The 25,140-nt window shown below is 35.5% G+C and overlaps 2 protein-coding genes and 3 long non-coding RNA genes across 7 annotated transcripts; 3 read left to right on the top strand and 2 right to left on the bottom strand.

Moving 5' to 3' along the window:
- Positions 1 to 77: 77 nt before the first annotated feature.
- On the top strand, positions 78 to 6,158 carry LOC110721601. The gene is made up of 5 exons (XR_002511438.1): positions 78 to 243; positions 2,923 to 3,092; positions 3,174 to 3,223; positions 3,344 to 3,504; positions 6,069 to 6,158. It is a non-coding gene; the product is annotated as an uncharacterized LOC110721601 (long non-coding RNA).
- LOC110721599 (putative ABC transporter C family member 15) lies at positions 786 to 10,229 on the bottom strand. Its single transcript, XM_021900780.1, has 11 exons — positions 9,949 to 10,229; positions 5,100 to 7,453; positions 4,911 to 4,997; positions 4,199 to 4,834; positions 3,328 to 3,492; positions 2,942 to 3,236; positions 2,402 to 2,616; positions 1,820 to 2,125; positions 1,667 to 1,730; positions 1,344 to 1,583; positions 786 to 1,229 (listed from the first exon to the last, which is right to left on the bottom strand). The coding sequence occupies exons 1-11, from the start codon at positions 9,971 to 9,973 to the stop codon at positions 1,123 to 1,125; spliced, it is 4,494 nt and encodes a 1,497-aa protein (XP_021756472.1). The 5' UTR covers positions 9,974 to 10,229; the 3' UTR covers positions 786 to 1,122.
- LOC110721600 lies at positions 6,928 to 9,583 on the top strand. The gene is made up of 3 exons (XR_002511437.1): positions 6,928 to 7,058; positions 7,130 to 7,271; positions 9,167 to 9,583. It is a non-coding gene; the product is annotated as an uncharacterized LOC110721600 (long non-coding RNA).
- A 6,110-nt stretch (positions 10,230 to 16,339) lies between the features above and the next one.
- On the bottom strand, positions 16,340 to 24,767 carry LOC110721597 (putative ABC transporter C family member 15). The gene is made up of 11 exons (XM_021900778.1): positions 24,392 to 24,767; positions 20,559 to 22,912; positions 20,377 to 20,463; positions 19,655 to 20,293; positions 19,055 to 19,219; positions 18,665 to 18,959; positions 18,310 to 18,524; positions 17,573 to 17,878; positions 17,420 to 17,483; positions 17,098 to 17,337; positions 16,340 to 16,969 (listed from the first exon to the last, which is right to left on the bottom strand). The coding sequence occupies exons 1-11, from the start codon at positions 24,414 to 24,416 to the stop codon at positions 16,842 to 16,844; spliced, it is 4,518 nt and encodes a 1,505-aa protein (XP_021756470.1). The 5' UTR covers positions 24,417 to 24,767; the 3' UTR covers positions 16,340 to 16,841.
- LOC110721598 lies at positions 18,683 to 24,110 on the top strand. Of its 3 annotated transcripts, XR_002511436.1 has the most exons (7): positions 18,683 to 18,815; positions 18,897 to 18,946; positions 19,071 to 19,230; positions 22,086 to 22,235; positions 22,362 to 22,517; positions 22,589 to 22,730; positions 23,889 to 24,110. It is a non-coding gene; the product is annotated as an uncharacterized LOC110721598 (long non-coding RNA). The 3 variants fall into 3 exon arrangements; XR_002511434.1 differs by having other exon boundaries at positions 18,813 to 18,946; XR_002511435.1 differs by lacking the exon at positions 18,683 to 18,815 and having other exon boundaries at positions 18,904 to 18,988.
- Positions 24,768 to 25,140: the final 373 nt, after the last annotated feature.

Raw genomic sequence — 25,140 nt, 5'->3', positions numbered from 1 at the left:
AGGGAAATTGACGCATCTAATACAAAACATGAAGGAAGTAATTTGGAAAGATATTAAAAGGTCAAGTGAACCAAAACGGCAAAACCAACTGTTAATCCATTGTCATATGCTAAAAATGACATTTTCCTTTCTTATTGCCATTTGCCATCACAAGAACTCATCTTCCTCCCCAGTCAGTAAGTCACGACCCCAAACCCCAGAAGCCCGCTGGTTTTCCTCAATTATCAGACCAATTTTTTGAAGGTAAAAGTTACCAATTTATTACAATTAAACAAATTCGCTTCATAATTTCATTCATATATAATTCTTTGGGTAGCATTCCATTTTCTTGTATTATGATTTATGTATGTCCAGTTGAAGCAACTAATTGTTATCCAAATTATGACCCCTGCTCTTTCACTGAATTATTAGTTCTTCAATTTTATACTTTGGTTAATTGCTGTTGCGTATATGTTCTCTGGTTTGAGTTTGAATTATATATTCATGAGATTGTTTAGGATGAGGTTTAGGAGGGCACTTGGGCAGCTAATTGGTTGAGAGCATTGCCCCCATTAATCCCCCGGTAGCGGGTTCGAGTTTCGTTACCCCCCTTCCCGTAAATCAATTAATTTCGAAAGATAAGGAAGAGAACCTAAAATTTTCATGCTAATTTGATTAATTCAATGTTTGCTAAAATGGCTCATTGTTAATATATCTAAGATGCAAGTTGCTTGATTATATGATATGCTAGTATGTTATGAGGTTTAACAGTGTAACCCTACATAGTTAAGTGACTGGAAAGCTTAGTCGAAAGCGCGAGCTCTTACATAGAGGCTCTTAGAGTGTATCTTAGTACAATTTTCTAGGAATGCTATATAAGGGTAGTTAAGCACGTCGAGGGAGGCACATATGATGCATCACTTCTCTTGCTACCGACCTACCATCATACTACGGATGAACACGCTAGTGCCCAGAGATGCAAGGATGGTGAACCCTGAGAGATTGTTGTATTGAACGATTGTCTTAGCAGTCTTGTTTTCCTTAGGTTGCCCTTTGGTCTCAGTATCTTGCTAGATTTGTCGTTAACTTCGTCGCTTATGAATTATGATGATTTACTTCATGGTTTCAGCCTTAAAGTTCTGCTCAGTTGTTGAAAGTCTGTGATCTTGTATAGTCCCTAACCAAGCGTGAGAAAAATGAATCTTCTCTCTCTAGGAGCTTTGATGGTGAATCATATTCTGCAATCCTTCCTGTTTTTGCCAAAACAAACTTTCTTTAATTATCTTGGTATTTTTAGCCTCAAAGAATTTCAAAAAAATCTGATGTCAAAAATAAATTTTTAAAAAAGGGGCCTTGAAAAATACCATCACTGAGGACAAGGACTAAATCACTATCAACAACTGTGTGTATTCTATGAGCTACTGTGACAATTGTTTGTTCTATGAATTCTTGGTTGATAATTTTCTGAATTACACCATCAGTAGCAGAATCGACTGATGCAGTTGCTTCATCTAAAATCAAGATACTACTGTGCTTTAGTAGTGCCCTTCCTAAGCAGAACAATTGTCTCTGTCCAACACTCCAATTTTCACCATTTTCAATCACTGAATATCACATACAATAAGTTAGATTTTTTAGCAAAAACAATATTTAACTCCATTTTTCTGAAAAAGTTTGATGTTTTCACCTGTGGAGTCCAATCTTCCTTCCTTAGCCCGTACAAGGTCTCCTAGTTGGCATTTGTCTAGTGCCTTAGAATTGCAGAACGGGGTTTTACTGATTAGTTTTCATATTTACCTATGAAAACAAAACGATAAAGCAATTTATTAAATTATATTACCTCCCATATATCATTGTCGGAATGCTGTTGGAGTGGGTCAAGGTTTATTCGAACTGTACCATCAAACATTGTTGGATCCTGTGGAATGATGCTGAGCCTTGATCTCAAGTCATGAAGACCTATCTTGCAGATATCTACATCATCAATTATAATGCTCCCTTCCGTTGGCTCCACAATGCGGAATAAAGCTTGTATTAGTGTTGATTTTCCGCTGCCTGTCCTTCCTACCACACCAATCTTCTTCTTCCCAGGTAATGTGCATGTTATGTTTTTCAGGACAGAGGGAAGATGTTCAGCATAACGTATCTGCAGCATCATGAAATTGGGCTTGACATTATTATCAAAGTAAATTGTAAAGTGCTGGCTTTAAGCTAGAGTGGGTGGGTAGAGAAAAAAAAACTAAGAGAAAGTGACTTGAGAAATAAATAGTACTCGTACTAAGAACAAGCAGCTAGAGAGAAAATGCCATAGATAGAAAGTGCAATTTGTATTCTGGGACATTCAATTAGAAACCATACAAGTTTTTGTGGGGCAGAGGAAATTTAGACTTTTAGCTACTTAATCAAACCTGCTGCAGCTTACCTGTAAATTCTGGAAAGTGATTGTTCCAGTAGTTGGCCAGTTGTTTGGTGGTCTGCAATCGTCAATGATCAGAGGTGCCTCACTATTAAGCTCTGTGTACTGAAGAACCCTTTCCACTGAAATCATCTTATTTTCCACATTGCATATATTCCATATGACTGAAGCTTGCATAACATTCAAATTTATTCCATATGTCACTGCCAGACCTGCAATGCCTGCAAAAGATTCCAAAACACATTAGCTTTTCTTCAATAATAATTTGGTGTACCTCATGTAGTTAGCTGTATAGGATGTTGTTATTTTTAACAAACAGTTAAAGTAGATCTTATTTGTCAATTCCCAATTTCTAATTAATTTGGTAAAGCGGAAGCACACTGGTAAATTGAACGAGTTTCAGATTGAGATCTCAGGTAAAGCTTCCTAGAGGCTTTTTCCTAGTATGTTATATTGCCATGCATATAAAAAAAGTCTTAATCAGCGGACAATGCAAATTTTGTATTCATCCTAGATTTGCTTATCAGATTGATCAAGAATGCTTACTTGGATTTATAATTCCATCTGGAAGAGACACTAGCAGAACCAACGAAAATGCAAACACAAAGTTAGATAATTGATTGAGTCTGAATGAAAGCCACTCCATTGCTGATACATTGTGAAACCATGCTCTTGTATATCCATCCACTAATACGAGGTTTGCATTAATAAATCGCTCCTTATGGTCAAATGCACGTATGGTTGCTGCCCCTGAAAGTGATTCTCCAAAATGATGTAGGATTGGAGCCTTCTGTATTTCAGATAATCGTGCTAACTCCCTTGCAGTTGGTATGTAGTATTGCTGCACGAAATATCATTACATTCATGATTGTAATCATCTTCTTAAGATCATCTTTGTAAATATTCTGTATTAGGTTTTAAGCATTGCTTACCTTATACCATATGCAGATTGCTGTTACTGGAATGAAGATGAGAAAGACCTCCCATGCAACCTGTGACATGACTGCAATGGTGCCAAGGAGCTGGATCATTGAGAAAGCTGCCGAAAACAATCTTTGTGCCATTTCCAAGTCCAATACACTTTGGTCAGATGATGCCTGCATATGAAAGTAAGTTTTATATTTAACATATAATTGCGTTTTTTCTTTTTGATATACAATTGCCCTTGATTGTGTTTGAACATTAATCTCTTAGTTGAATTTCATAACACAGAAGGTGGAAATGGATCAAGTAAAATGCTTATTTCATTTAATATTATAATTTTTTTTCGTATCAGTATAATTATTTGTAAACATGAGTATTCAGAATAATATTCTTGATCTGAATGATAAAGAAACATACTTTCTCTGTTTTTTTTTTTTAATCGCACCATTTAGTATAGGCACAAGATTTAAGAAAAAGAGATATAGGTGGGGGAATGTTAAATTTGCCCATGTGATACAAACTAATGAGAAAAAGAAAAGGAGGGGTAATAATGGTTGTTATCACGTGAACTAGGGTAGTTAGGGCATTTTGTGTGTGAACACAAGAAAAAGGTGAATAAAGCATACCAAATAAGGAAATGGTGCAATTAATATGCAATTTCCCAAAAAGGAAAATGGTGCACTTTAAAAAAATAAACACAGGAAGTATTTCTCAAATGATTTGAGTGCCTTCTGTTTGACAGAAGTGGGAGGTGTGTATCCAATATGTCGCTAGGGTTCATCCTTTGATAAATGTTAGCACTGTTTATGAAAAATATTTAGGTGATTGTATTGCAGCTATGAAATCACAACTGTTTAGAGTATGTAGATTAATTCTTACCCTATTCAGTATTCTTCCTGTTGGAGTTGAATCAAAAAATGACATTGGAGCTCGGAATACACTGTGTAGCATATTCTCAAAGAGTTTTTGTGCAGTAGAAAGGCCGGCGTATGCTGATACTGATGCCCGTACTAAGACAAAAAACGAGCTTACAATAGAAAGAAGGGCATACACAAGTAAGACATAGTCCATCTCAGCTATAGGTGCAGCATCACCTGAAGTTGGACAAGCCCATGCCATCCAGTAATTACTTGCTATTTGCAACACTTGAAAAGATGACTGGGCTAAAATTATCACCGGAACCAAAATACCATGTTTCACTGTGGTAAGATATGCCCAATACACTTCCTTCCCTATACTTCCTACCTTTCTTTCTTCATCCTGTATCAACCTCCCTCTCTTCTCTTTCATTTCTGGAGAAAGGTTATCCTCTTCTTCATCCCTTGTTTGAATTTGTTCAGCACTTGAATGTCCATCTTGTGGTAAAGGGCTTTGAGTTCTATCAGAAGCACCTTCAACAGTAAGAACAGATTCTAGAGCTTGACTATGAGCTCCAACCAGAACTTCAAACCCGATATTCTGTTTCAAGAGTTCCTTAAAACTTCCTGCTTCTGCAATTCTTCCATCTTGCATCACCTATTCATAAGTAATTCCCTCATGAATTGATATATCTAGCTGAGATAGTGCATAAAACATTGCTGTGATAGCGTACCAGAATGAGGTCTGCTGCTGGTAGAAATTCGACTTGGTGGGTCACATAAAATATTGTCTTGTCTCCGAGAACCTCCATCAGACATTCCTGTTTATTGGAAATCAGAACATTGTAAGAGAATGAAGTAATCCCTACGTAAGACTCAAAGAGTTAAACAGTATGTGACATTATAGTCTTACAAGTGCTTACCTGAAAAAGTTGTGTGCCTGTATGTGCGTCAACTGCACTAAAAGGGTCGTCAAGCAAATATATATCTGCATCCTGGTATACTGCACGAGCGATTTGTATCCTTTGTTTCTGGCCTCCGCTCATATTAATACCTCTTTCTCCGATATCTGTTAAGTCACCTTGTGGGAAAAGCTCAAAATCTTTTAATAAAGCACATGCTTTGACTGTTCTGTCATACTTGGCTGCATCATAATGATTCCCAAAGAGTATGTTCTCTTTAATATTTCCTGACAGTATCCACGGGGTTTGAGGAACATAAGCCTTGGAACCACTGATCTTCACCGTCCCGGAGATCTTAGGAATTTCTCCAATTAAGCCAGATAGCAAACTGGATTTTCCTGATCCCACAGTTCCACATATTGCTACTTTCTTTCCCCTTGTGACCTGCAAGTTTATTTTATCTAGGGTGGGAGTTCCTGAAGTAGGATCCCAGCTGAATTTCCCCCCTTCTAAGTCTATGGCATAGGGTGTTTTATCTTTTGAAACAAGCTCGATTGCAGCTTGCTGAATTTCTTCTCCTTGGAGGTAAGAAGAAACCCTATCTGCCGATACTTTAGCTTGTGCTACAACAATGAGCAAGTCAGGCAGACTATATATGGGATCTTGCAACATACGAAAGGTTGCTAATGCTGATAAAACGCTACCTGCTGTGAGAGGAATTCCCATTAGAAGACAAGCTCCAAAAGTTATTATAGATATAAAGGTAGGTGAACCCCAGAAAATGAAGGCTCCAACCGCCCCTAGTCGCAATGACTTCCATATACAAGAAGACTCTATATTTCGTAAGCTTTCTAGCTTATGAAGAAATTGATTGTCCCATGCTTGAAGTTTTATTGATTTTATGTTAAACAGGATTTCTGAAGTGGCTTTCATCCGAGCATCTTTTGCATCCATGATCTTTAACTGGTACTTTTTCTGTGTTTTTGTTAGAGGTATGTTGCAAGACATAACAACTAAAGTCGCAGCTAATCCTGCAAATGACCCCAACCCTAGACTTGTATGCAGAACATAGATGGCTAACGATATTTGTACCGGTAACATCCATATTGTGTTTACATGCCATGCAAAATCTGCGATTCTTTGTACGTCAACACTCATGTAGTTGATTATCTCTCCACTGGTGTGACTCTGTCTTGCTTGACATGACAAGACTAAGCCCTTTTGGTATATCTGAGTTATCAAAGCATTTCTAAGTTGAAGCCCTAGTTGACGAGCCCCAAAGATCCATTGCCTTTGTGATATTGTCTCCACCACTTTGGCCCCAAGAAAGCCTAGAGCAAGGAGATAGCCAGTTTTAAGGCTGCTGTGTTTCTTGTCACTGAGGAAAACCACAAAATCGTTGATTAGGTATGGACCAACATATGAAGAAAACGCACTTATTATCGCAAATAAGGCATTTACAGCTGCTTTTTTCCATGCTAATCGGAAAATTGCCTTATACACTGATGTGCTATTTGTGATTCCTTCTTCCTCTTTGGCTTGTTTTAGGTTTTCATCGAAGCAATGCGAGAGAAAGGCAGCAGAGTCTTTCACATCAACATCTGGGATCTCATCCTGCTCAAGTGGCTTCTTTTTCCCAATGACAAACAATGGATTGAGCCATGAGAAAGTAACAAGATCAAGAAGAGTTGCTTTGCTGTAAAGTGACTCGCCTTTTCCTTCAAATTTTTTTCCAGTTTCTCCATTGAGAAGTGGTTCAGTCAAATTGCTTCTTGCATTGTCATGCGCTATTTTCATCTTCCCTTGAATGGAAATTACCAACAGGCTGACTGATGCAAAAAAACGGAGAAAATCTGCATACTCTTGGATCCTAAGCTGCCCATGATTGTCCATTATAAAATTGAAATCAATGGCAATATGACAAGCTGAGATCAAGAAACTGCAAACCCACCAGAATCTTAGAATTCCGGGAAAAATGAGGTAATTCTTGGTTAAAATCCTGCACAATACAATTATTGCGATTATCCATGATATAACCTGCATAATTTCAGCTGAGAGACCAGGAAGATAGTGACTGCACGGAGTCTTGTTTCCTTTTACCAACAAGATTAAAGAAGCCAAGTGCAAAACCAAGAGCAAAGTGGAAGAAACAATGCTAGCTTTCGAGCAAAGGCTTAATCTTGCATTATCAGGGTACATTTCTGCATCCTTTTCTGTTTCTTTTGTAGTGTTCATGTGTACTGCATTTCCCTTTTTTCTGATGAAGTATAACAGTAGAATCCCATAGAAACCCAGCAGCAAAAATATGCTGCTCTCTTCCCACAAGCAGGGAGACTTCAGCTGTTCCCATGCTGTTGGTTTCAAGAGCTTTAACTCTGTCATACAAAACAAAAACAATTCATTGATTATGCTTGAGAATTATACTCTGAAAAGCAGTATAAATGCCTGTGAGTTAGTAACTTTGTGCTCCCCCTGTTACATAATTTAGGACATTTTAGACTGTGATGCGAGTACTTAAATTTTGAAAAAGAGAAGGTCAATTGACTATGATATACTTAGGGGCCGTTTGGTTGGGGTTAATAATCAAAGGGAATCGGAATGAACTGATATCATTCCCTTTGTTGTTGTTTGTTTGACACTTTTTTGATTCCCTTTACCCATTTTTATTTTTGAGTTCACCCATTTTTAGTCTACATTGATTCCCCACCCCCCCAGACTTTCCCATTCCCTTTCCCTAGCCACCATACCCACCACCATTGTACTTGCCGGAACTAGCCCAACCACCTCGCCACGGACCTAGTCCCCACCGCCGGACTCGCCGCACTTCCCCCACAACTCGCCGGAGCCCGCGCACCTCCCCCACCTCTCCCCTCGAAAACACCTCCCCTCCCCGGAAAAACTTCCACCACCAAGCAAAAACCCTAGAAAACACCATCCCTCCCCTTAAAAACGCCGGCCGACCTTCCCCCCACCCTCGAAACCCTAGCGGCTAGGGTTTCGAGGGCGGGGGAAGGTTGGCCGGCGTTTTTAAGGGGAGGGATGGTGTTTTCTAGGGTTTTTGCGTGGTGGTGGAAGTTTTTTCCGGGGAGGTTAGGGGCTGCGAGGGGTGGGGGAGGTGCGCCCAGGGCTGCCGATTTCCGTCGACGTTGTGGCTGGGCGATGGGGTGGCTCCTGGTGGCTGGAAAAGTGAAGAAAGGGGATGTGTGGTGGTGATGGTGATTCCCTTTGTTTATTGAAAACCAAACAACACAGTACTTGGAAAGGGTTTCATTCCATTCTCCTACATTCCCTTTGTTCATTCCATTCCGATTCCCCCGCGCGAACCAAACGGCCCCTTAGTATATACTGTATATACCTACATATTAAGGCATTGAATTTTGTATTATGCCTTAATACTCCCTCCATTTCATATTATCACATAACTTTAATGTTTTTTTATCCGGCCTCTACCATTCAACTTGAACAGAAATTTCTACCCCGACGAAACCACAAGCTGAGCACCTATTATCACCTCATCTCCAAGGAATTACTTGTGTCAACTGTTGATCCAACAGGCAATACAGCTATAAAATTTGTCACCAAACTTACATCAATTGCCAAACAATGATGCTTAAAATGACAACCTCTGTCCAGAAGTAGTTGTTAATTAGGTTGTAGTTCACCTTACACAATCAGAAACACTATCAACGTGACAATTAATTGCCAAATGAGGGATTTATTTTATCATTCCTCTGATATCTTTTTTTGAAGTTTTGCCATTTTCTATACGTATGATATATTGCCTATGTTGCAAGCAGTGGTTAAAGTGTTTATAAAAGATAGTACTCCATAATAATGATGCAAAAGATGCTTATTTGCATCTAACTTGATAAGTGATAATAAACTGTACTGACGCTATGTTATACTTGTATATTGTACCTAGAACTACTTTTAGTAGGAAAACTTATCAAATCTTTAGTGTGCTACTAGAATTAGTTTTGATAAGTATTGCTTTTTTTCCTCTTAGTTACGTTTGTTCCTTCTTTTCCATTTCATTTACCCAATTACTCCTAGATTACCATATTAAGATCAATTTTTGTTTATTTCAGGCTATCGAAAATACATGTAACCATTCGCATTATGGTGTTTCAGATAAGTATTGCTTTTGTTCCTCTTAATTACGTTTGTTCCTTCTTTTCCATTTCATTTACCCAATTACTCCTAGATTACCATATTAAGATCAATTTTTGTTTATTTCAGGCTATCGAAAATACATGTAACCATTCGCATTAAGGTGTTTCAGATGAAGGGAGTTACTCCATCAGGTAGCGCGAATCCAATTATATGAAGAGAAGTCCTCCCAACTTTGAACAATGTAGCTTGAGATGAAGTCTAACCTTTTATGGATATTAATATAATGTTTTAACCGTACTGTATATATTTTTTTTATGTACAAGCACCCTTACATACATATCATAATACAGTTTTTTGGCCACATTATCAATCAAGCAGGATGTTCGTGTTAATTCATTATCTATATTTCAGTGTTTGGCTTCTTAATCAGCGCTTTAAAGCTTTACTTAAAGACCCTTTACCATTAGAGGGAAAGCATGGATCCAAAAGCAACTGTTCTACAATTATTTTGAATATTACTTCGTATAAAGTTTTTTTTTTAAAAATAATTATTAAACAGTGATTGTGTTACAAAAACAGTTAAAATAAGAACTTTTAGAGATGAAGGGAAATTTACTTCAATACAAACGTCTGGCCTTGCCATAGTTATAACATAATAAAAGGAAGCAATTCAATGCATTCGGCAAAATTACTCAGTTTGATCACCACAAAATAACACAACTTAAAAGAGCAATAAATATAATCAATGAGAACTTACTTGCTGCAAGAAAAGAGTAGGGCATGATTTTCCCTCTCTAATTTTTCAGGCCTTTTTTGTATGTTTGCTGCAAATATTTGAATGAATGTTATAGATAGTCCTAATTCAAAGGACTAGAGAGAAGCTCAAGAGCATAGTATTGTAAGCAATATATGGTGGAAATTGGAAAGAAAAAGAAAAAAAAAAAAGGAGAGAAATTTTATATGATCAAGTGGAATCCATGTGGTATATTTATTCAATAAATGGTGGGAGTAAGTGTGTAATTAACTATGACTCCATTTTCTTTTGCTTGTCCCATTTAGAATCTTGAGAGATTCCAATGAAAATATAATAATAAAAAAAAAACTTTTAAGGTAAAATATAGTCTTGTGATATCTTGTTAGCTATTTAGCTTCGTTTTGATTACTAAATTATTTGCAATTTATATATTTTTGTAACACGTAATTTGAATAATTATGATTACAATATTTCATTGGAAAACATGAATATACCAAATGAGATAAACATTTAGAGATCGAGGTGATAAAAATAAATTCATATACTTGGTCAACTTAGGTGATTACATTAATATTCTTAGGTAATATTTTGCGTCTTCTTTATTTATCATGCTAACATTCTTAGGTGATTACGTTAATATTCTTTCTTAGTTTATAGTTTGTTATCTTTTTATAAAATAGAATCATATCAAGGATATGATTTGCTTGCATGTATATATAATATTCTCTGTGTACTCCTTGTAATCTTTTAATACAAAAATATTTTCCTTCATTCTAACTTTCATAACTAATTAATAAATGGTTTGTGTTAAATTGTTATATAATAATTAGTGCGTAATTGACCTATTGTAGTCTTATTTTGTTCAATAATTAATTAGTGTGTAATTAATTAGTGTGTAATACACTAATACGAGCACTACGTATATGGATCATTAGAGAACAAAAACTGGGCTTTGGTGGATTTCACGTGATGCAAGTAACTGTATGTGTTTGGGGTTTTATTCTTTTGTGTTTGTGTTTGGTTTTTATACTATCCTATATACTGCATTAAAATATAACCACTATACATGTTCTACTCATTTATTATTTACGGTGTCAAACTAAAGAAATTTGACTGTATTTTAGTTATATATACGGGGAGATTTCGCTGAAAATAGAGCTTATAGTGAAAACTAAAAATAGAAAATCTCAACCATCCATTATTACTAACAAGATCTAACGGTTTAGAAAAAAAAATAATGTAGAGTCACTATATATAATTATAACGTAACTATATACAAAAATAGGGTAACTATATCAATTTTTACAACATTTACATCAAGGTCACTATATACAAAAATAGGGTAACTATATCAATTTTGATCATATTCTCATAGAAGTCACTATATACAAAAATAGGGTAACTATATCAATTTTGACCACATTTACATAAATGTCACTATATACAAAGATAAGATAACTATATTAATTATAGCTTGCAATGTTGCTGAAAATCCATGAAACAGAGGCATCATCCTGCATATTCATACCGCAATTGGTCATCAACAGTTTCACACACCAAAACACTATGACTTGATAGATTAATTAACAAAGCCAAAACATTAATGAATTTCTTCCCATGCTTGATATATATATATATTCTTATTAAAATCGTTTTAAAGTGTATTAGAGACCGTGTAAAATGCAAGTGAGTAAAATAAAAAAATTAAAAAAAATTAAAAAAGGACAACTCCGTATATCACAACTCACAAGCTACGTATTACCAAAAATACATAACTTACTTATTTGGTTTATGTGTATCAACAATACTTCGCTTTATGAAATTATGAGTACTCCTCTAGATTTGTTTTATGACATTTTCTTTTGTAATACTTCCTCCTACTATGTATGTTTTTATAGATAAATCCCTTTTATTTTCACACTTATTAATGCATAACTCCAACCAATAATATCTTTATTACTTTATATTAGTACTCGTAAATATTAATGTCTTGAATATATAAATTGCAAAGAATTGTATTGTAGAGAATTTAACAAGGCCTCACGTAATTATGAATTATATTCCGTATTAGCTTTGTACAAATTAAAGCTAGTGTTTCATTTAGAAATTAGAGAAAGTAAGAGTGTTTTCTAATTTTTTGGATTTATTTGAAGTTAACCGATTATATCTAATTAATCCTAAATTCCTAATTCATTGCATATTTACACATAATTGGTCTCGAATTTAATTTAACTTAGCCACAAAACTTATTTTTATTAGGTGAACTAGGTTAGAACCCGTGCAATGCACGGTTTATATAAAATCCATATAAGAACTATGCATCTTGTACGAAAAAAAATGAGTAATTTTAAAATTTTAGATTTTCATCAAAATTATGATATAGAATCAGTTCAACGTCACCTAATACATATTTCAATGTATGAGGCAATTTATGAGTATAATGTTGAAAATTATTTCAATTTCCTGGGATAAAGTGATAGGTTTCAGTAGTAATGTAAAAGCTTCCAATATTTAAATTTCAAAAATGCTAAATATGATAGCTCTCCAAAAAAAAAAAAAAGATGACATCATCCTAGCACTTAGGCGGGATTTTTTTTTATTAAGAGAGTGATATGTAGGTAGTGGTGACGTCAGCATACTCTGTTTTAGTAATAGTTAATAGATATCACTGAAATAGAACACACTCTAATAAATAAACGAGCTAATTAGAATTTATGTGTAGATATAATAAACAAAAGGATGGTAGTAAAAATTCGAAAAAAAATTGGGCGAGTCGGACTTACGGTGATTTCAATATATTTGACATTAATAATTTAATATCTAACATTTGATTATTAGATTATTAATGTCAGATATTAGATTTCTCATGTCAAATAATAGATTTCTCATGTTAAATATTAGATTATTCACAAACTAAATTTCGTTCAACGGAGAAGATGACGATGATGACGACGACGATGCCGATGGGTGGTGTGCCGATGGTGGAGGAGGTGGTGGTGGAGTGTCGAAAAATGGATCTTGCAGGCTGCTGATGGTGGAGTGTTGATCGGAGTCCTTGGCCATGGCTGATTGGTGGTCGAACTTATGAGTTCTCGAAATGCGCAGCTTAGTGAGGTAAATGCAATTGATAAAAGTCAAAAAGAAGAACTAGAGCACTATTGGTTGTGCATGAATTCGGTGAGGAAAACAAGAAATTAGAGAAGAATAATTAATACATGAATTAATTATAACTAGTAGAAATTAAAAAATTTGCGGAAATTAGATCGAAAAACTAAGTTAGATGATATCATCTATAAGTTGGATGATATCTTTTATAACTGAATGTGATATCATATGTGTATATCAACCAACAACATATACATATAAGCCTACGGGACATAACAAACTTTAATAAAAACGTATTAGTCAATACAAGGAACATATCAGCCAACAAATGAAAATATCGGCCAACAGAAGGAACATATTAGCCAGCAAATAAAGCATATAAGCCAACAAAAGGATGAAATCAGCAAACAAAAGCAACAAGTAAGCCAACAAAATAAACATATCAGTCAACAAAATGAAACATATAAGCCAACAATTAAAATATACATATAAGTCAACAAGACAAAGATATCAGCCAACTAAAAATATATATAAGCCAACTGATGTCTGGTAGCCGCCAACAAAAGGAACATGTAAAAAAAATAAAAATAAATAAATAAATCAACCAACAAAAGGAATATATTAGCCAACACAAAAATCATATCAGCCACCAAATGAAATATATCAGCCAACACATAAAACATATCAGTTAACTAGTAAAATATATCAGCCAGCCTTTGCGTGCGGCAGTCCGCATCCAATACCTTTTCTAAATTATTAATGTCAAATATTAGATTATTAATATCAGATATATTGGACTCACGGTGAATCCGGTCTTACGCAAAACATTTTCTTAAAAATTACATATAGGGTTAAACACTCTTAAATCATTACATGAAGGTGTAACATTACACGCATCAATCACTATGCATGGTAGTTTATCTCATACCTTCACGAAGATTTACATGAAAGTTTCTTTGGTTAGGCAGGTTAGGCGTAGTAGAGGCACGTGTTTCAACGACAGAATTAGGACTCGATTTTCATAGTGTTCTCTTCTCTTGGGTTAGATTTCTCTTTTTCCTTTTTTTCTTTCTTTTTTTTTTTTTAAAGTCAAGTTTTATTCTACAAGTTAATTCAAACTTGTGTTATGTATTTCTTGTCTAGACACAACTTAAGTTTGCTTTCCTACCGTATAGAAAGAGATTTATCAAGTTTCTGAACGCAAGAAAGAAACTATATTTCTCAAATAGCAAAGTCGTATAAATACATGTATTTTTTTTTTCAGTTTATCGGCAAAATTGCCTTAACCTTTACTTCTAGTGACGCTGTAGCAGGTTTGTACGGAGTTAGGCCATTTTTTTTTAAAATTATATTTGCACGAACTAAAATTATTTTTTACTAAACTGAAGTTATTTTTGTTGAACTTAAATTATTTTTAGTGGACTGAAATTATTTTTACTGATTTTCTATTATGTTTCTCTTTAAAGTTACTAATGTTTACTAAACTGAATTTATTTTTACTGAACTTAACTTATTTTTACTGAAATGAATATTATTTTTTTAAGGAGATGTGAACAGAGCCTAAGGCCATGTTCACTTCACCTTTAAAAAAAATTCAGTAGAAATAATTTTAGTTCAGTAAAAATAAGTTTAGTACAGTAAAAATAAGTTCAGTTCAGCAAAAATAATTTCAGTTCTGTAAAAATCAGTAACTTTGAAGAAGAAATATAACATAGAATCAGTAAAAATAATTCCAGTTCAGCATAAATAATTTCAGTTCAGTATAATTAATTTCAGTTCAATAAAAATAATTTAAGTTCAGCAAAAATAATTTCAGTTCAGTAAAAATAATTTCAGTTCAGCAAAAATGAAATAAAGTGAACGGAGCCTTAAATAAGTCAAATGAATCAAAACCATACTACTCCCTCAGTCCCTAATTGTTTGCCCTAAACCAAAAAATTTACTTTATTAAGGCTTGGGCAAAAAATGGTTCACATAGATTGACACAAATATCAATGAGGAGAGAGATAGAGAGAGCACAAGTGGGACAATCTTTTGGGGACAACTAAAAAAGACAAGTGGAGTAAACAATTGATGACGGATGGAGTAATACGCAACTCATTGCCATTTGCCAAACATGACATCTCTCTCATCACAAATTCTCAAGAAATCATCTTCCTCCAAGTTACTCAAAAAGTCACAACCTGAAATCCCAAAAGCCCGCAAATTTTCCACAATTATCAGACCAATTTATTGAGGTAAGCCACCAATTTCTTTACAGTTAACTAAATTCGTTTTATACTTTCATGATTTCATACATATAATTCTTTAAGTAGCATGCCATTTTCTTGTATTATGTCCACTTAAAGTAACTAATTTAATGATTTTTTCCTTAAAAAAAAAAATAATAATTTTATCCAAAATTACGAGACCCCAGTTTTTTCCTATGAAAAATTAGCTATTCAATTATATGTTTGATTAACATCAAATTTTGATGTATAACTATGTTCACTGGATTTTGAGTTTGATTATATACTTATATTTATATAATTAAAAGGATGAGATTGGGAGGGTACTGGGCAGCTAATGGGTTAGAGTTTGCCCCTTGTAGGTTGGAAAACTGTAAAATCAGAAAAGAAATTGTAATGTAGGCTGAGTTTGTTTAATGTATGTATAACGCTGTTACGTGTTAGGAACACTGTCTTAGAAGCAAAATTTGCCCCGACCGACTATGGTGCAATCGGAGATGGCGTTGCCCCTTAAGATTTAACACAGCGATCTCCCTTAATGTGCACTCAAAAAGGGAGATTAGGAACTCACAACAATGCTCAGAACAATCGCAGAGGAAAACTGAAACAAAAGAGGAAGAAGATGAAAGAATGTTTTCTGTGTTTCAAAAGCCACGAAAAACCAGAATATATAGAAGAAGTAATCTGTAACTGCCGCAAATAACCGTGGAGGAAAGTAGGCACACCACACCGCACACGTGCCACGAACACGAACCGGATGGCGGCGCTGCGCGTGGGGATGCCCCCTTCTAGCCCACAACAATAAGAAAAACACTTCAAACATCAAAGTAATAACTCTCACATTTAAACTATGTAAAATATACCTTTCCCACCAACGTGGGGCAAAACACTTTTCCTCCAATATATAAACAAGTAAATCCTTCCTTATCCCACCAATGTGGGACAAGGGTTTTCCTCCAAAACAACAAAACAATTTTCCTAAGCATTAAATTCCAACACCCCTTTGATCCCCGGTCTCGGGTTTGAGTTTCGTAACCCCACTTACCCCTTATACAAGAAGGGAGAGCCCAAATCTTAATTTAGTTTGTTCATTTCAATGTTAGGGAAGAGAACCCAAAATTTCCATACAAATTTGATTATTTCAATGTTTGCCAAAATGGCTCATTGAGTCATTGTTATCTAAGATGCAAGTTGATTGATTATATGTTTTGCTAGTATGCTGAGAGGCCTAATAGTGTAACCCTACATAGTTAAGTGACCGGAAGAGCTGAAAGTGTAAGCTCTTACAATAGGGCTCATAGAGTGTATCTTAGTACAATTTTCTAGGGATGCTATATAAGGGTAGTTGAGCATGGCGAGGGAGGCACATATGATGTATCACTTCTCTTGTTGCTGTCGTACTATGGATGGACACACTAGTGCCCGGAGATGCAAGGATGGAGAACCTTGAGATTGTTGTATTACATGACTAGCAGTCTTGTTTTCCTTAGGTTGCTCTTTGGTTTATACATCTTGCTAGATGTGTCGCCAACTCCATTGCTTATGCTTATTTACTTCATGGTTTCAACCTTCAAGTTTTGCTGAGCTGTTGAAAGTCTGTGATCTTGTAGAGTACTCCCTAACCAAGCGTGAGAAAAATGAATCTTCTCTCTCTAGGAGCTTTGATGGTGAATCATATTCTGCAATCCTTCCTGTTTTTGCCAAACAAACTTTCTAGTTAATAATCTCAGTATTTTTAGCTTCAAAGAATTCTACAAAATCTGGTGTCAAATTTTTAAAAAAAAAAAATAGCATTTGAAAAAGGGGCCTTCAAAAATACCATCACTGAGGACAAGGACTAGATCACTATCAACAACTGTGTGTATTCTGTGAGCTATTGTGACAATTGTTCGTTCTCGAAATTCCTGGTTAATAATTTTCTGAATTACACCATCAGTAGCAGAATCGACTGATGCAGTTGCTTCGTCTAAAACCAAGATACTACTGTGCTTTAGTAGTGCCCTTCCTAAGCAGAACAATTGTCTTTGTCCAACACTCCAATTTTCACCATTTTCAACCACTACATATCACATACAATAAGTTAGATTCTTTAGCAAAAACAATCTTACTCCATATTTCTGAAAAAGTTTTGATGTATTCACCTGTGGATTCCATTCTTCCTTCCTTGGCTCGTACAAGGTCTCCTAGTTGGCATTTGTCTAATGCCTAAAAAATGCAAAGCAGTGTATTACTGATTTGTTTTCATTTCTAGCTACAAAAAAGCAATGGTATAGTAATTAATTAAATTATTTTACCTCCCATATATCATTGTCAGAATGCTGTTGGAGTGGGTCAAGGTTTATTCGAACTGTACCATCAAACATTGTTGGATCCTGTGGAATGATGCTGAGCCGTGATCTCAAGTCATGAAGACCTATCTTGCAGATATCTACATCATCAATTATAATGCTCCCCTCCCTTGGCTCCACAATGCGGAATAGAGCTTGTATAAGTGTTGATTTTCCGCTGCCTGTCCTTCCTACCACACCAATCTTTTTCTTCCCAGGTAATGTGCATGTTATGTTTTTCAGGACGGAGGGAAGATGTTCAGCATAACGTATCTGCAGAATCATGAAATTAAGACTGACATTATTATCAGAGTCCTTTGTTTTCTGCTAATTATTGCCATAAGAATGTCAATGAAGTGTGATAGTTGCTCCTTTTGTTTCGCAACTCTTGCATGATTGCTTTTGACCCAGAGATTAAGATTTGAACATTGAAAGTTGGGTTAGAAACAAACAAAAGTATTTGAAAGTGTTGGCTTAAAGTTAGGGTGGGTAGAGCCGTAGAGAAAAATATAGTAAGAGAAAGTGGATTGAGATATAAATAGTACTCGACTACTCGTACTAAGAAAAAGCAGGTAGAGAGAAAATGCCATAGTTGGAAAGTGCAATGTGTATTTTGGAACATTTAATTAAAAAAACATTCAAGTTTTTGTGGGGCAGAGGTTTAGAATTTTAGCTTCTTATTAATCAAAGCTGCAGCTGCTTACCTGTAAATTCTGGAAAGTAATTGTTCCAGTAGTTGGCCAGTTGTTTGGTGGTCTACAATCGTCAATGATAAGAGGTGCCTCACTATTAAGCTCTGTGTACTGAAGAACCCTTTCCACTGAAATCATCTTATTTTCCGCATTGCAAATATTCCATATAACTGAAGCTTGCAAAACATTCAAATTAATTCCATATGTCACTGCCAGACCTGCAATGCCTGCAAAAGATTCGAAACACATTAGGTTTCTTCAACAATAATTCGGTGTGCCTAAGGCTATAGTAAGCTGTATAGAATGATGATGACAATGCAAATATTGTATTCATTCTAGTTTTACTCATCAGTTCTAGAGAGCTTACTTGGATTTATAATTCCATCTGGAAGAGACACTAACAGAACCAATGAAAATGCAAACACAAAGTTTGATAATTGATTGAGTCTGAATGAAAGCCACTCCATTGCTGATACATTGTGAAACCACGGTCTTGAAAATCCATCTACTAATACAAGGTTTGCATTGATAAATCGATCCTTTTGGTCAAATGCACGTATTGTTGCTGCCCCTGAAAGTGATTCTCCAAAATGATGTAGGATTGGAGCCTTCTGTATTTCAGATAATCGTGCTAGCTCCCTTGCAGTTGGTATGTAGTATTGCTGCGCGAAATATCATTATATTCATGATTGTAATTTTCTTCTTTAAATCTTCTTTACAATGATCCTTAAGTAGGTTTGAAGCACAATTTGCTTACCTTATACCATATGCAGATTGCTGTTACTGGAATGAAGATGAGAAAGACCTCCCATGCGACCTGTGACATGACTGCAATGGTGCCGAGAAGCTGGATCATTGAGAAAGCTGCCCAGCCCAATCTTTGTGCCATTTCCAAGTCCAATACACTTTGGTCAGATGATGCCTGTATATGAAGTAAGTGTTTAATTTAACTTATTATTGCGTTTTTTTTCTTTTTTATATACAAATTCCCTTGATTGTTTTTGAAGTGTAGAAGCTGGGAAATTCTTTCCCTGAAACATAAATCTTTCTTACTTGCATTTCGTAACACAGGTGGAAATGGATTAAGTAAATTGCTTAATGAATTTAGTGTTTAGAAAGTCTTTTATGCCGAGATGAGTACTCTGATTAATATTCTTGATCTGACTGATAAATTAACATAAATCTCAGATGATTTGAGTGCCTTCTGTAGTTCTGTTTGACAGAAGTGGGAAGTATGTTTCTGATATGTAGATAGGGTTCATCCTTAGATATGTTTATGAAATTATGAGTTATATTTAGATGATTGTATTGCACATATGGAATTACTGCAGTTTAAAGTATTTAGACTAACTCTTACCCGATTCAGTATTCTTCCAGTTGGAGTTGAATCAAAAAATGACATTGGAGCTCGTAATACACTGTGTAGCATATTCTCAAAGAGTTTTTGTGCAGTAGAAAGGCCGGCGTATGCTAATACTGATGCCCGTACTAAGACACAAAGTGAGCTTATGATAGAAAGAAGGGCATATACAAGTAAGACATAGTCCATCTCAGCTATAGGTGCTGCATCACCTGAAGTTGGACAAGCCCATGCCATCCAGTAATTACTTGCTATTTGTAACACTTGAAATGATGATTGGGCTAAAACTATCACCGGAACCAAAATACCACGTTTCACTATGGTAAGATAAGCCCAATATACTTCCTTCCCTATACTTCCTTTCTCTCTTTCTTCATCTTGTATCAACCTCCCTTCCTTCTCTTTCATTTCAGGAGAAAGTTTTTCCTCTTCTTCATCTCTTGTTTGAATTTGTTCAGCACTTGATTGGACATTTTGTGGTAAGGAACTTTTAGAAGTTCTACCAGAAGCACCTTCAACTTTAAGAACAGAATCTAGAGCTTGACTATGAGCTCCAACCAGAACTTCAAACCCAATATTCTGCTTCAAAAGTTCATTAAAAGTCCCTGCTTCTGATATATTCCCATCTTGCATAACCTGTTTATAAGAAGTTCCCTCATGAATGATATATCTAGCTAAGCTAGTGCATAAAACATTGCTGTGAATTTGTGATTACATACCAGAATGAGGTCTGCTGCTGGTAGAAATTCTACTTGGTGGGTCACATAAAAGATTGTCTTGTCTCCGAGAACCTCCATCAGACATTCCTGTTTATTGGAAATCAGAACATTGTAAGAGAATGAACTATGTAAGACTCAGAGTTTAATATGACATTTAAGTCTTAAAAGTTACAAGTGCTTACCTGAAATAGTTGTGTGCCTGTATGTGCATCAACTGCACTAAAAGGATCATCGAGCAAATATATATCTGCGTCCTGGTATACTGCACGAGCAATTTGTATCCTTTGTTTCTGGCCTCCACTCATATTAATACCTCTTTCTCCGATCTCTGTTAAGTCACCTTGTGGGAAAAGTTCAAAATCTTTCAATAAAGCACATGCTTTAACTGTTCTATCATACTTTGCTGCATCATAAGGGCTCCCAAAGAGTATATTCTCTTTAATATTTCCTGTCAGTATCCACGGGGTTTGAGGAACATAAGCCTTAGAACCGCTAATCTTCACAGTCCCGGAATTCTTAGGAATTTCTCCAATTAAGCCAGAAAGCAAACTGGATTTTCCTGATCCCACAGTTCCACATATTGCCACCTTCATTCCCCTTGTGACCTGCAAGTTTATTTTATCTAAGGTGGGAGTTCCTGAATTAGGATCCCAGCTGAATTTCCCCCCTTCTATGTCTATGGCATAGGGTGTATCATCTTTTGAAACAAACTCGACTGCATCTTGCTGAATTTCTTCTCCTTGTAGGTAAGAAGAAACCCTATCAGCCGATACTTTAGCTTGTGCTACAACGTTGAGTAAGTCTGGCAGACTAAATATGGGATCCTGCAACATACGAAAGGTTGCTAACGCAGATAATACACTACCTGCTGTGAGCGGAATTCCCATTAGAAGACAAGCTCCAAATGTTATTATAGAAATAAAGGTAGGTGAGCCCCAGAAAATGAAGGCTCCAACAGCCCCTAGTCTCAATGACTTCCATATCCAAGAAGACTCTGTATTTCTTAAACTTTCTAACTTATGTCGAAACTGATCGTCCCATGCTTGAAGTTTTATCGACTTCATGTTACGCAGGATTTCTGAGGTGGCTTTCATCCGAGCATCTTTAGCATCCATGATCTTTGACTGGTATTTTTTCTGCGTTCTTGTTAGAGGTATATTGCAAGACATAACAACTAAAGTGGCAGCTAATCCTGCAAGTGATCCCAAACCTAGACTTGTATGCAGAACATAGATTGCTAACGATATTTGTACCGGTAACATCCATAGTGTATTTACATACCATACAAAATCTGAGATTCTTTGAACATCTACACTCATGTAGTTCATTATCTCTCCGCTGGTGTGACTCTGTCTTGCTTGACATGACAACATTAAGCCCTTTCGATATATCTGAGATATCATAGCAGCTCTGAGGCGGAGCCCTAATTGACGAGCCCCAAAGATCCATTGCCTTTGTGCAATTGTTTCAACCACTTTGGCCCCTAGAAATCCAAGAGCAAGGAGGTAGCCAGTTTTTAGGCTGCTGTGTTTCTTTTCACTGAGGAAAACCACAAAATCGTTGATTAGATACGGACCAACATATGAAGAAATCGCACTTATTACTGCAAATAATGCATTTACAGCTGCTTTTTTCCATGCTAATTGGAAAATTGCCTTATACACTGATGTGCTATTTGTTATTCCTTCTTCCTCTTTGGCTTGTTTTAGGTTTTCATCGAAGCAATGCGAGAGAAAGGCAGCAGAGTCTTTCACATCAACATCTGGGATCTCTTCCTGCTCAAGTGGCTTCTTTTTCCCAATGACAAACAATGGATTGAGCCATGAGAAAGTAACGAGATCAAGAAGAGTTGCTTTGCTGTAAAGTGACTCGCCTTTTCCTTTAATTTTTTTTCCAGTTTCTCCATTGAGAAGTGGTTCAGTCATATTGCTTCTTGCATTGTCATGCGCTATTTTCATCTTCCCTTGAATGGAAATTACCAACAGGCTGACTGATGCAAAAAAACCGAGAAAATCTGCATACTCTTGGATCCTAAGCTGCCCATGATTGTCCATTATAAAGTTAAAAGCAATGGCAATATGACAAGCTGTGATCAAGAAGCTGCAAACCCACCAGAATCTTAGAATTCCGGGGAAAATGAGGTAATTCTTGGTTAGAATTCTGCACAATACAATTATCGTGATCATCCATGACATAACCTGCATAATTTCAGCTGAGAGAGCAGGAACATAGTGATCGCACGAAATCTTGTTTCCTTTTACCAGCAAGCATAAAGAAGTCAAATGCACACTCAAAAGCAAAGTGGAAGAAACAATGCTGACTTTCGAGCAAAGGCTTAATCTTGCACTATCAGGGTACATTTCTGCATCCTTTTCTGTTGCTTTTGTAGTGTACATGTGTACTGCATATGCCATTTTTCTGATGAAGTATAACAGTAGAATCCCATAGAACCCCAGCAGCAAAAATATGCTGATCTCTTCCCACAAGCAGGGAGACTTCAGCTGTTCCCATGCTGTTGGTTTCAATAGCTTTATATCTGCCATACGAAACAAAAACAATTCAATGATTATACTTGAACAATATAATTTGAAAACGAGCTTAATTGCCTGCGAGTTAGGAGGACAATTTAAGTTGTAGCAATAGACTGATCATGAGTTCACAGATTGACTACTATATACAGTGCACAGTATGGCATCGACTTTTGTACAATGCCATGATACTCCCTCCGTTCCATACTAAACTTATTTATTCAACCTTATCTGTCATTTAACATATCTGTACACTACTATTTGTCACTTTAGATGCCATTGCAACAACATTTATTTTCTTAATCTGTATGTTGATGAAAGTAGTTTTCATACTGAACATATCTCCAAGTCCTAACTCAGCAAAAATTTCAACCCCGCTGAAACAACAAGCTTAGCATCTATTGTGAATAAGGTGACATTATCACCTCATCTCCAAGAAATTTTGTGTCAACTGTATCAAACAGGCAATATAGCTATAGCTTTGTCACCAAACAAACATTAATTGCCGAACAACGAAGCCTTGGAATGACTACCTCTGTCCAGAATTAGTTGTCGATATAGTTAGTAGTTCAGCTAACACTATCAACACACTATCAACATGACAATTGATTGCAGACTGAGGGAATTATTTTATCTGATATCTTTTTCGAAGTTTTGCCATGTTGAAAATTGTAAGATATAGCCTACGGCGCAAGTAATGATGAAAGTGTTCATAAAAGATACTCCTAGTAATAAAGATGGCAAGGAGATGCTTTTTGTATATAACTTGATAAATGATAATAGAATATACTGATGCTACTTTCTATTGTAGAGCCATTTTTAGTAGGAAAGCTTGTCAATTTTTTTAACAGTGTGCCACTAGAATTAATGTTAATGAAAGGTATTGCTTTTGTTCTTCAGAGTTATGTTTATTCCTTCTTTTCCATTACATATACCCAAATACTCCTAGATTACTATAAAATGATCGACTTTTGTTTATTTCAGGCTATTAAACATGTTACTTCTTGCTGTTTTACATGAATAATGTTACCTCATCACATACCGTGAAGTCAAGAATATGAAGAGCAGTACTCCCCACTTCAAACAATGTAGCAAGAGATGAAGTTTAAGGAAATCTTTAAAATGTTTTAATCTAATTGTAAACGGTACAAATTATGATATACACGTATCCGTCCATACATATCATAATGCAGTTTTCAGGCCTTATTCATCGTCTTTATTTTTAGCTTCATCATCGGCGTGTTAAACCTTACTTAAAACCATTAGATATGAAACAAATAGCATTAACCCAGCTAAGTCAGTTTGACCATTGTGTTTAACGCTTTGGTAATGTAAAGTACAACAACGCAGTCTTAGAGGGTGCTTAAATACAACCTCCCGGCCTTGCCATAACATAATCATAGGAAACAATATAATGCATTTAGCAAAACTACCAAAAACACAACATAAAAGAGCAATCAACATAATTTAATTTAAAGAGAACTTACTTGCTGCAAGAAAAGAATAGGGCATGATTATCCCCCTCCAATTTTCAGCCCTTTTTTTGTATGTTTGTTGAAAATATGTGAATAAATAGTCCTAATACAAAGGACTACAGAGAAGCTCAAAAGCATAGTATTGTAGGCAATATATAATAGTGGAGAAAAACAGAGAAATCTATCTGATCAAGTGGGACCCACATATATATTATAAGATAATTGGTGGGGGTGTTAAACTGTTAATTATGAATTAGTGTGTAATTAACTTTTTCTTGGCTTAAACAGGGTTTTATTAGAGAACAAAAACTGGGTTTTGAAGAATTTCACGTGATGCAAGTAAAGGTTAAATTTGCAGGGGATTGATTCTTTTTTGGATTTTAGGGCATTTGTTTGTGTTCGTGGTTTTATGATAATAAAAATAATTATGAAATGTTTTTTTTTTTTTCTTGGAGATTATAATTGAGAGATAGAAAAGATTAGAAATAGTGAATTTAAGGTAGGCCTCAACAACCCCTAGTATTTTGGCTGTGTTGTTTTTTTGGGGTTTCTGACGTTTTAAATGATGGGGCTTTAAAAGGAGAGAAATTTACAAATTACAATAGGATTATTTCAATCAATTGTATAAAAGTGTGAAATAAATAATTAAGAATATACAAATGGTATTCGAACGGCCCATAAATTAGCGATTATATATATTAACTTCCCTAAAGTAGTGTGGTATTGAAAAATCGCAACAATCTATGATTTTTAATCTTCCT

This window comes from Chenopodium quinoa, unplaced genomic scaffold (assembly GCF_001683475.1).
Source record: "Chenopodium quinoa cultivar QQ74 unplaced genomic scaffold, ASM168347v1, whole genome shotgun sequence".
Taxonomy (NCBI): Eukaryota; Viridiplantae; Streptophyta; class Magnoliopsida; order Caryophyllales; family Amaranthaceae; genus Chenopodium; species Chenopodium quinoa.
Note: the sequence above shows the minus strand (reverse complement) of the source record. Positions and strands in the feature narration are given on the sequence as shown.